A 12,673-nucleotide genomic window follows, 5' to 3' on the forward strand; every position below is an offset into this window, starting at 1 on the left:
ATAGACCATTTCCTCGCACAAAATAGACCATGGGAATATAACCGTACTTGATAAATAACAGAAAGGATAGCCTGTGTTTTGTGCTCATAAAGAGGAGTTGTTTTTAGGATAAAGAAAGCCTTTATTTGTATATTTCATTCACTGCCCAATTTACATGAAGAAAGGCAGATGCTGAAGTGCATAGGCCTTAACCGCTTCCTAACCACTGCAGTTAATATATAACATGCAGCGGCTGTAGAAAGTATTCACCTTCTTTGGCATTGATCCCGTTTTATTTCCTTACATCACGGAATCAGAATGGATTTATTCAGGAATTCTTATCACTGAGCAACACAGAATAATCTGTTATGTCAAACAAAAATGTGCAGCTCTGGAAACATCATCTAAACGTTCAACCCCTTGTTTTAATGCATGTTAATACACCTTTAACTGCAATTACAGCTATGAGTCTGTTTGGATAAATCTTTACCAGCTTCGCACATCTGGACGCTGCAGTTTTCATCCATTGTTGTGCAATATTGCTTAAGTTCCATCAGGTTTGATGGGAACAGTTGGTGAAAAAAAATTGTACAGATTTTCAATGGGATTGAGGTTTAGGCTTGATTTTTTTTTTCTATTTAAGCCTCTCTAATGAAGCTTTTGCTGTATGATTAAGTCTTTGTCCTGCTGAAAAATAAATATTCTTCCTAGTATTCAGTATCTTGCTGAAGGCAGGAAGTTTTCCTCCAGGTTAATATCTTGCTCAATCCATTTTGCCATCTCCATAGTATTTAGCTGCCACCGCCATCATCTTGGGACGATGTGCAGTGTTAGGCTTGCAAGAAACATAACACCTCCTCTTGCGGCCAAAAGAGTTTAGTCTTCATCTTATCAGACCATAGAATCTTCCTCCACTTGGTAAGCGACTCTCCCACGTGCTTTCTAGCAAACTCTAGGTGAGAGTTCATGTGTGTTTTCTTTAATCCAGGTCTAATACATGTCATTTCGTGTTTTGTGTCTAAAAAGCAATATGTATTAATCTCAGGATTTGTTTAATTTCCCTAATGTTTTTTATAGCATTTAAATTGTTCTCACAAAGGCCAATCTGGCCATTTATTTTATTTCCTTATAACCCACCTCTTCCTTAAAGCCTTCCAGCCCCCCCACCTAACTGACTTCCTTCCAATCTCCCACATACCCCCCTCCCACCCCTGCCCTCCCTCCTTTCCCCCTACTACTTCTCTCCTCGTCATTCTCCTCTCCCCCCCTCTCCATCTCTGCCTCCGTTCTCCCCCTTTCCTCCTGCTACCCTTGCGTCTCTGTCCGTCCTACCCTCCCCTTAGATTGTACGCTCCTTCGAGCAGGGCCTCCTCTCCTACTGTTCTCCACCACCTTAACTCTGCTCTCCAGCTCCTTGTCTCTTCTGTGAGGTCCTCCTGCCCTTCTACCCCTCTCTCTACCCCGCTGGGGGCTCTCACCTATCATCTAGCTGTACTTTGAGCTTCCGAGTTACTGTGCTTTTCGTTAACTGTACCATGCTGTCTCACCCTGTATCGTGTTTCTGTCTGTCCCTGTATGGCGCTATGGATACCTAGTGGTGCCCTATAAATAAAAATTAATAATAATAATAATTTCCTGGACATCCTGATCAGTGGGTTGACAGGCTGGGCCAAATTACACACCTAAGGTTGCTGCTAGTTTTGCCCACCTGCTACCTTCTCACTTACCAATGGGGTGGTTGGCAAGTTAGAATGTAGGGCCAGTTTTGCCGTAAACAATGAATTTGCTTATGTGTGGGCATCTTAAGGAATACGTGTAACAATAAGAATTACTAGGCGATGTTTGAAACATTTGTTGAGTAGTTGCTTTGTTAGTGAAAGAACTAACCTATTTTTGGTATTTATTTCGTAGTTACCTGGCCGAGCAGTGCTGGAATGGCGGTTTCATCTACTTGATCATGTTACGCCGCATTAAACGCAAAGCTCCTCTTCCTCCTACCAATGGCGGCCAAAGAAACACCTGTGAACCCAAAGCAACCAGTTCTACCTCACAGCCAAGCGTTAAAACAACGCAACATGGAAAGAGAACCAGGAAATTTGGAGTCATCTCAAGGACTCTGGCCAAAGACAGCAAGGAGAGTGACAGCAGACAGGAGGGCGTTCATGAGAACGGGCATTGCGCGCCTATGGAGGTGGATGGAGGTCTCTCTACGGAGGAGGCCCCTGGAATTGATGGTCACACAAGGCAGGACTCTCACAGCAATAATGATGAGGAGAAGTGCGATTACCACCTGTCAAAGGCTGCAAGGACATCATCTAAACCCAGTGACTGTTCTGTCCAGGTAAATATGATGCTCCTATTTTTTTATAGAGATATAAGAACATAATTTACAACAAATGCTGGCCACACACCCTGTGGTACCTTGCACATGTTGGTTAATGCGGTTGGATGAAGATTGCACCTCTAGTGGCTATCTTTGTGGTCATCTTCCAACATGCCCCTTGGAAGAGATGGGTCTTGGACCTTTGGACTGTGATACAGTCGCTCGGGGGTTGACTTGAGGTCGAGTGACAGGATCGTATGTTGTGTGGCCGACTTTTGAGATGAGCAGATTTTTTGCCAGTTTTGGTGATTTGTAGAACTTGTGTGACATTGGAGACTATGAACAATTGCAATGAAAGTGTCACGTGGTTGTAAGGGAACCAGATAGAAGGCAGGGAAACAGTCATATAGTAACAGATACTAATAGACTCCTCTATAGTGCTACATTATAAAGTAGTACCGCCATTGGTATTGATAATAAGTGGGGAGTATACTAGATATATAAAATAAACACCCTTTGCCCCCACAATTGAGTTCTAAATCCGAAATAAACAAAGTGACAATGGGTAGACATTTAGTTGCCATGTGATCCGGAGGTTTTGGGTTTTTGTGGTCTTTGGATCATGGGTCAGCATTGATGGTTCCCCCGAACCCCAATACCACCACCCAATCTGCTATAGGGCCCACAATGGAGTGTTACCTGTATGTTCTCATGTCTCTGCTCAAGGTCCACCAACAGGCCACCCATTTCCCTGTTTTGAAAATAAGTGGTATGAGCCCTTTTTATCAGTAGATCTCCAATAGTGTCCATAAGTGTAACATTTTTATTTTATGGTGGCGAGTAAAAACTGCGTTTATCACCGCAATTTAACAAAAAAAACCCTGTTGCTGGGCAGCTGAGTGTTACTATAACACAAGAGAACAGATATTGCAAAGTATTTGCCAACAGGGTTATTGCCAAGGTATAGGGAGAAACAAAAATGAAAAGCCCTATAACATGAGTTTCCACTGACTATAGAGCTTGTCGTCCTGTGATAAATCTGCCCCATGGTCTGTTTGGGGCCCTTGAGCAAGGATTTGAGAAGAACAGCCTTAGAGCCCTTGTTCTCCGTCTTCTGGGCCTACTGACCGTGCATATGTTGGTTCTCCCCAGAAGCATTGGTGAGCCATTAAATGGGTTGTTCACCTTCAGGTGACTTTACTTTATCGGTCTATGTATATGTCCTTTGCTACATATTTTGCTTTATCTATCTGGCTTCTATCCGCGTTTTTAGCTGTGTATTTAAATAATCAGAGAGCTGTCTATCTTGGTGCACCGTGGTACAACGCAGCTTTGCTGCCATTTCTGCATTGGAGACATTTATATCCAGAGAGCAGCTTTTTGTCATTTCCGTGGCTGTGAAATTAAATAATTCAGCTTGGTGATACAAATATACACGGCTGAAAAGTACAAAAGGAACACAGAAATATAAATCAATATATGAAGTAAGGTTGTAAGAGGGCATATATAAACTAATCTGAAGGTGCAAATGCCTCTTTAAATGCCCTCTACTGCTAATAATTAATCTCACTGTCCTCATTGGAGATCCGCATAATATGCAGTTTTTCTTAGGCCTGGTGACAGCTTTGATTCACCTAAGTTTATTTCATTATCATTTATTTGTTAAATGCCACCATAATGCACAGTGCTATCTAGAGAATCAGTCATTCACCTCAGTCCCTGACCCATTAGCGCTTTGCTGGCTTCCTTCAGTCAAGAGGGGAATGGAGGTGCTTGTATTGATGTATTAATAAAAATTATAATTACATAAAAATATTTATATATAATACATTAGTTTCCTATATATGACTGTTTAAACATGCGGCTAATCTAAATTTATACAGCATCCAAAATACAATCAAAATATTCTACCCAAATTCACAAAATGTGTCCTTAGGTTCGTAATAGTGACTTAAAACCCCAATGATAGTATAGGTAATCCCAGCAGTAACATTTCTGATTTAATTTGGTAAGAACCTCTAAATAGTAAATTGAATTCAGACCCATAACTGTACTACAGTTTAAGTCATAAATATTTAGATTAGCACATGAGTATTTAACGGATACGTTCCAAATATTCAGACAAGTCTGCACATATCTAATATAAACACGAGGAGGCCTGCCGCCAGCGAACATATTGATTGTTTGAACATATGTCCAACCAAAACAATCACAGGACGACAGTGTTTTCCTTACAGTGCTTGGAATGACACATGGTTGGTTTGGACTCTCTCTAGGTTATGCTGTAGCTCAAGTTTGGGGTCATTCCAGAATGCTAACAATGGCTTAAACCAGAGCTAATTAGTCTACAGATCACCTATGGGTCACCAAGACTTTTAAGGTGGATCCCCGTGATTTGGTCTTTCCATGCTCAATGTATGCTGCCAATTACTATTTACTAGAGATGAGATAAAGAGTTAAACTGTTCTGTGAAATATGATTACCCTTTATATTGTAACAATAAGGAATGTTTCATCATTCACATCAGTCCATGCACCAACAGAGCTTACAGTCTAATTCTTTAACACACACACATACGGGGAGAACACAAACTGCGCACAGAGAGCGCTATGACAGGCCTGATGAGGGAGGGGGGTTGGGGTGTTGTATTTAGGGCTGAAGTCCCGTCCCCGGCCTCTGGAGGGCCCTAGTTAGCTCTCACAGGCCCTGCTAACCTACAGTACTCCCTGAAAGGCCTGACGAGGGAGGGGGAGAAGGGGATAGTCAGGGCTGAAGTCCTGTCCCCGGCCTCTGGAGGGCCCTAGTTAGCTCTCACTGGCCTTACTAACCTACAGTACTCCCTGACAGGCCTGGACGTGACGACTAGAGACAGAAGGAGTGGAAGGCTGGGGAAACAAGCAGCTTCCTTTGTAAGATACCCCAGAGAGGTTATGCAGAATGGTGGTTTTGAACCGAGGCTGGAAAGTGCTCTAGCCCCAGGGGCCTGTATTGCTCACCACGGCCGTGTGCCCTGACAGTGCTGTGAGGCAGCAGTGCTGACCACTGTGCCACCGTGCTCCATACGCCCCATTCTGTATTTACATGTAAAATTTTGCTAATTTATCTGCAACATTTGGCTTTAAGGGCTCCCAGTACTACCCGACTGCCGTTGCTCTAGCTCTATTCATAAACTACAAAATCTGCGAAATACATATTTACAAATACAGTGAGGTAACAGTGAAACAAAAGCGGATATACTTGAATGCAAGGCTCTCTTACTGAGAAAGTTCTGAATAGCCTCCTCCTGAGCAAGTAAGGAGGACAAAGGTAATATCAGTCATAGAGGGGCCAAAATACAGATATGGGATCTTTAATCCAGAGACCTGGTATCCGAAATGCACCGCCCCCTGCGGAGCTAAGAAGAGCAGAGCCGGCCCCTCTGGAACGGATTGCCAAGACTCTCAATTGAGTGCTATACCTCTGGCGACGGGAATCCTTGCACAACCACTGGGTTTACCATAAGCATACTGTACAGTAAAGTACAATAGAATAATGTGCAGTTGTTCGCTACGGCCATGCATTCATTAGTAATTCATGACATTCTTCCTCTGCTCTTTGTAATTAAAGCTTGATACATTTATTTGTTTGACGAGTTTCAGAATTTAGCTGGAATGCAGATTACAGAAAGCACTGTGTTATGAGGGTATTGCTATGTCCATACTCTAAATTCCTGAAGAGCTTGGCAATTCAATAACCCATTCAGGGACTGTACTGTACGTCGGCTTTATTTGTATGGGGTACAGGATTTATAACAGTTAACTGCCTGGCTTTATAGTATTCAATTACCTTCCCCTTGATAAGGAGAAACCGTATACAGTGCTTAATTTAAGAATGATCATTAACTTTAAATATTTTAATTCCAGTAAATGTTACATGTGTCACTAAAGGTATTTACTGTGGGTGTGATAAATACTCATAGGACATATCATGGGTTTACGATGCCCTAAATATTAACTGAGAAAGTGAGATAAATTTGCCCCATCTGGAATGTCATGTAGCACAAATAATCATCTTGTCCTGTCTGCAAATATGGCATTCTGGGGGGTATTCAGTTGTTAGCGAGTTTTTTTTTTTTATTTCCCCGCAGCATAAAAAAAAATCTCCAGCGGATTTTTGACGGCAATAACGACCGTTTTGAGTTAGCACAGCCGGAAAACTTGTGCAATTCAATTGAAAAAGAGGGAACGTTGCCTACGCGCATTAAAAATTATGTTTGCGAGATTTTAGGGGAGTTTTAACGCGATCATATATAACACAAAAAAAAGGTTTTGCATACATTTCCATACATTAGATTGCATTACACATTGATAATATGTACATTACAGTACTTTCTCTAGCATAATTTTTAGTTTAACTATTTTTTACCATACAGTCATCTATACCATGTGAAAACACATTACTACATTCATATTTGTACTAAAAACATACATAAATATAATTAATTAGTGATTTTTGTTATATGTTTTATTCCATTATTTTTTCACAAGAAAATCAACTTACACAAGTTAGGCATTAGTGATAAACATAAGTTTAACTTTTTTTCACATTATTACATGATTTCAAATACTTTTCAGAGGTTTTTTATTTTTAACACACCCCAAAGAGGTGCGAGATAAAACAGCATATTTTCCTGTTTAACGCGCCGCTTTGAAAAACAATTGAATAGCTTTTAACGCGGCTGCCTCTCGCACACTCTATACTCTCAATAAACCTTCTATTGGAGCCCGAGAGGACCGTATCATGTAAAAAAACGGAGTGTTAATAATTTAATTGAATTGCGGGTAAGGTTAAACCGCTCGAAAATGATAAAAACAGCGTTAAAATGACTTAACGCGGTCAAAAAAAAAACCTTGCTGACAATTGAATACCCCCCTACGTATAAACTCAATTCTTAAATGTATCGTTTCCTCGCACATTGTTGATGAGATGCAGTCTTTAATTGATGGAATTTCTTGAAATATGTGTACACAGCCCAAAGCTGCCCAAACATTAGAATTTGGTTCACAATGAAATTGGGCCAATCGCATATTCTGTGTTCCCATAATGATCGCCCTTGTTGATTTAAAACTGGAACACATTGGATTTTGAATAGGATGGTTGTAAAAAGGCGATCTCCTCAGTGTGTGAATGGCCTCATGGGTTGGGTGATCAGATGTGCCCTTTGTGCTCCGTATGTCCAGCATTACTTGTACTAGGTGCTTTTAATTCTTATTTAACCTAAGATGGGTGTTAACATTGTTTTACTTTCACTTGAGCATTTGGTAGCGTAGTTGGTTAGCGGGGAGACCAGGCTAGCTGAGGATAGTTTGCTTCATAACTAACATTTATTTGCACATTGAGGCTTTACTACAACATCATGCACCTGTGTCTGCTGCAAAAATCTCAGGGCACATTCTTTGTCTACATATCTAAATATATATATCATTTCTTATTTGTATTTATCAATGAAATACTTCTGTGTTTAGTCTCCCAACTAATTAGAGGCCTTACTACTTGTTGTTGAATGAGCAATGCTAAGATTGTAGCACAGTTAGCGTCATATCCTCTAATCGGACACTTTCGGAGTAAAATTAAATACTAGATTGGCTTTAGTTGGTCGGAAAGTAAAAGGGACATCTAGGTTGCAATGTTATGTTACACGTCTTTTTTTAGTACGATTATAAACAAGAGTTGGAGGAACGTCCAATAATATTTTCAAAATCCGAGACATTGCTGCCTTCAGGTTTCAATACAAAATGACCAGCTTGCTATTTGTACTATATTATGTCCTGCCATAACTTCCAGGCTTTAACACTTGTCTAGTTTATTGGTGTTTAGGGAAACTAATAGAATAGAGAACTTTGCAATGCTGATTCTGTTTATTTCAGCCAAGTTACATTAAATGTGTGATCACTGGGTGCTTACTAATTACACTATATTCACTCTGAGTCTGCCCTGCATCTCCATGATTACCTTATATGCCTTATGTTCTCTAACCTTGTTACTGTGAGTCTTAACTGTGCAAGTAAAAAATATGTTTCAACGTGTTCCTTTTAGCAGGAAGGCTGCTGTATATGGAAGATGCACATGCTGAAGGGATCAGATGGGCTGGGAGTTCAAATTACTGGTGGCCGAGGCTCGAAGAGGTCCCCTCATGGTATAGTTGTTGCCCATGTAGAAGAGGGAGGTTCAGCAGACAGGTAATAAAACTATTTGTATTGATATTGTATTATTATGTTCTGTTACTGTTATCAGGCCATGATTCACAAATATATCTCCTCATCTCCTTCCCCTGCCCGGCTCCTTGTTGTGTGCCAACCTCCACCCATTCCACCACCGTTACTGCTGGTGTCTTCTTACTCATCTGGCAATGGTGCTGTTCACTACAACAAGTCTTACCCTGGGCTTCAACATTCAGCAGTAGGGACCATTAAATACACTGTAGCATGGTTGCTGGGCCAATATTGTATGTTTTGGATGGGTGCAGGATTTCCCATTCTCAGTTGGCCAGTGATGGTGCTTCAGTGGAAACAAATGCTCATAATTCTACAGATTGGTCAATTAGGGGGTACTGACCAAGCTGATAACCCAAATATTACCTTGTCGGTAGTTTTACCTTTCCTTATAAGGTAACACCTCTTTTCTCTCTATAAGAGGTCTAATTACCAAGACCCCTCCTCATCGCAGAGATAGAAAATCTTTTATCAGGCAATTAAAAAAAAAATAAAAAAGGTCATCGGGGGTGTTTAATGATGCCAGTGATGGTCTTCACTGACCTAGGTCTGTGGTAAATAAGGAGAAGCCCTAAAGCCTATAAAAACCCTGTCTTATCTCCATTTGATAAATAGATCCCTTAATAAGGTTTCCTGCTTCTACGTTTCACTACACTGTATTGCTCTGTTACAATGTGTATCACTATACTGCACTGTGTCACTATACTGCACTGTGTGTCCCTATTTTTGTTTTATGATCTCTCTTTCCTGTGTTTTTTTTGTAAATGCGTGAGACAAGCGCAATGTTTTCCTGAGCTTACATCGCCAATATCACAGTAACCTAAGCTGATTTCTCTAGAATTTTGCTACATTTCCTTTGACCTAGTTGTATTTCAACAAAACTGCATGAGGAAGTTGAAGTGCTGAGATTTGGAGTAGTTTGTGGGAGAGAAGTTGCATCCTTTGATGCAGACTGGTTACATTATTGTGTGTTATATGCTCGTATCTTGTTTCTGAGGCTTTATATCCCTGTGTGCTTCCAGGGACGGTAGATTGAAAGCAGGAGACGAGTTACTGATGATAAACGGCCAGTCGCTGGTGGGGCTCTCGCATCAGGAAGCCGTGGTTATCCTCCGCGCTACCGCCGGACTGGTGCAACTTGTGGTTGCCAGCAGGGTAGGTTTATAACGTTACCATGGTAACAGTTCTGTTGAGCCCGTGTTCTAAAGCGAACTCATCCCTACACACAGTGAAAGCAGCCATTGTGTGTGGTGAGCCAGTATTCTACCTATCCATTCACACACAATGCCCCAGTAATCACACTGGCTCCTAAATAATAGGCTGAACTTTATTAACAGTTTTATTTATCAACAGTTTTTATATAGCACCTATATATTATGCAGCACTTTTAAGGAGAATATTAATCATTCACATCAGTGGAGCTTACAATCTGTATTCTCCATCACACACACTAGGGTTAACTTTGAACCGTTACCTTTTCAGACAATAGTTAGATTTACTTTGCTTTCATGGGAGGGAGAGGCCGTGGGATAGACGTATAAGGCACCACACATGGACGGTTGTTGTACAGGGGAGTAACTATAGCCATAACAGCCCATGTTGCAGTTTTGGGGCCTGGAGACACAAGGCCAGCTAATGGCATATGGCCACTTTGTGTGCCCAGTCTAGGGAACACTGCACTGTGTTACTCTGTGCTCCTGCACAGAACCGGCTGTGTAAGTGCTCAATCCCTGACACACCAGCCCTGCTGCGCTCTTTGGACGCTGGCGATGTGTCTGACCTTATTCTGCCTGTTCTGCGCAGTAAAACAGGGTATAAGCGCAGAAGCCGATTAACGTGACTGCAAGGTGACGTTAGCTGTCTCACAGAATGGTGAGATGTGAAGAGGGATGGGCCCCTTTAAAATGCTGCCATCGGGCCTTGTTAGGCCTGATCACCCCCCCTATGATTATGTGCAAGTAAAACACAACGCCTTACTAATCTCTTTCTTCAGTAGTTCTCATAGCAGATGATCTACTGAGCCGCCCTCGTTCCTCTTATGTGACCTCTCCAGCTCTCCTGACGTGGGTTATTAGATGGGTTATTAGATGGGCTGAAACATAAAGTGAAAGTGTGTCAATTACTTAATGACTTTTTAAAATTTTGAGTATAATTACTGAGGTAATTGGGACACCCCTATTAACAGAGACTTATAGATATAGTTAAAGGATAAGGTAGTAAATAGAATTGCAGCAATTACGCCCACAGTTCTCTGGGTTGGGGACACTCCTCCCTTTCTTGTTTATAAATATCATATTCACTTTACAATGTATTTATCTGGGTTGGTCATGTCACTCCCAGTCACGTTCACCTGTGTTACCCTAGCTCTCGTTACTCCTTTCCATGTTCCCCTGTGTTCCTTCCTTACCCTGCCCCCCTGTGTTTCGTCCCTCCCCTGTCCCCCAGTGTTGCGTCCCCTGTCTTGTCCCCCTGTGTTGCATCCCCTGCCCTGTCCCCTTGCGTTGCGTCCCCTCCCCTGTCCCCCTGCGTTGCGTCCCCTCACCTGTCCCCCTGCGTTGCGTCCCCTCCCCTGTCCCCCTGCGTTGCGTCCCCTCCCCTGTCCCCCTGCGTTGCGTCCCCTCACCTGTCCCCCTGCGTTGCGTCCCCTCACCTGTCCCCCTGCGTTGCGTCCCCTCACCTGTCCCCCTGCATTGCGTCCTCTCACCTGTCCCCCTGCGTTATCTGTGTCTTCTGTCCCTAGTTTCTGTTCACAAGGACATTGCTGACATTTGATCACATCATAATGTGTTATTTACAGACAAATACTTTTTATATATTATATAGTTATAGAGATAGAGAGAGAGTTCACTGCACCAATCACATGTAACATCGTAACAAAAGTATGCAAATACTTTGAATCTATTTTCCTGCTGTACTGAATCTATTTTCCTATATGATCTGGTACAGTACAGTATATCTTGCAATGCATACATAATTTAGGATAGCGAATGGTTTATTTTCATGGTTTTGACCATACACAGACTTTAGTGTCGTTAGAACCACAAGAACGTCAAGTTCACATCAGATTTAGAAGCAACGCTTTGTTGCCATTTAAGAGCCCATTCTTCACATTTTACACAAAAATAAAATCCTAGTAAGACTGCTGTCACACAGGGACGCTTGTTCTAGCCTAAGCACCCAGCTTTGAAGCCATAATACACCAATGCACAAAGCAGCTGTGTGACATTGGCCTTAAGGCTAATACACGATTGGCGTATCTTCACACATTATTCTGCACAAGGACCCGTATGTATCTCCTCTCTATGGGGCATATTTAACACCCATCGCAAAATATATAAGTTAGTTTTCAATTCTCCTCGCATTGCTAAGGATTGAACTAATTTCATAATTATTAAAAAAAAACCTTCACACGAACAGCAATTCCGAAAAACTGCTGTTTCTGTGAAGGGCAAAACTTACCTTTCACTTGCCTCTTCTCTTATCCTCCCATGCGATGCCGACTGCAATGAGCTTTCCTCCTTTCAATCTCTGTGCACATGCGCCGACTGCAAACCTCGGGCATGCGCACAGAGATCCTGGACTGCAGGAATGTGAGTCATGTGACAGGGAGGGATCACATGATCCATCCACACATGAGGGATCCTGTTAATGTCGGCCTCTGCGCTTATACCCCGTAAAGCGAAGAGAGATGTACAGCAGCAGATATCTATGCTACGTTGATAACTTACATTTTTGTGGTTGATTTAACGGGATTATTGATTGGTTGATAAGTAGACCGCCTATATGAGTGTTGCTGACATATTCTTCTGAGGTAAACATTTAATTCCTATACGGCTGTGGTGTAGCGTTGGCCACACCTCTTAGATTGTAAGCTTATTTGGACAGGGCCATCTTTACATTCTGTTTCATCCATTGTATGTTGTTTATTTGTGTCATGATCCCCCTCAATGTACACCGCTGCATAGTATGTCAGCGCTTTATAAAAGTAATAAAAAAATATGAAAAATGTAATACGTCTTACCAGGGTCGGATGCCCCACCCACAAGACACTGCTGAGACTGCAGCCTATCAACTTGCTAGAAACTAGTGACATCACTGAACTCGTTCTACCAATGTTGCT

General features: G+C 41.9%; 1 protein-coding gene across 5 annotated transcripts in view; it reads left to right on the plus strand.

Annotated features, from left to right (window-relative positions):
• The window catches only part of PDZD2 (PDZ domain containing 2), a 216,374-nt gene that overhangs the window by 118,543 nt on the left and 85,158 nt on the right, over positions 1-12,673 (plus strand). For 4 of the 5 annotated variants that reach the window (XM_075184731.1, XM_075184741.1, XM_075184767.1 and 1 more), the window contains exons 2-4: positions 1,891-2,320; positions 8,378-8,520; positions 9,576-9,708. In XM_075184731.1, the coding sequence (XP_075040832.1) occupies positions 1,891-2,320; positions 8,378-8,520; positions 9,576-9,708 (706 nt within the window). The remainder of the gene's footprint in view (positions 1-1,890; positions 2,321-8,377; positions 8,521-9,575; positions 9,709-12,673) is intronic. The other variant, XM_075184750.1, reaches the window with a different exon arrangement.

The sequence above is a fragment of the Mixophyes fleayi genome, chromosome 1, assembly GCF_038048845.1.
Source record: "Mixophyes fleayi isolate aMixFle1 chromosome 1, aMixFle1.hap1, whole genome shotgun sequence".
Lineage (NCBI taxonomy): Eukaryota > Metazoa > Chordata > Amphibia > Anura > Limnodynastidae > Mixophyes > Mixophyes fleayi.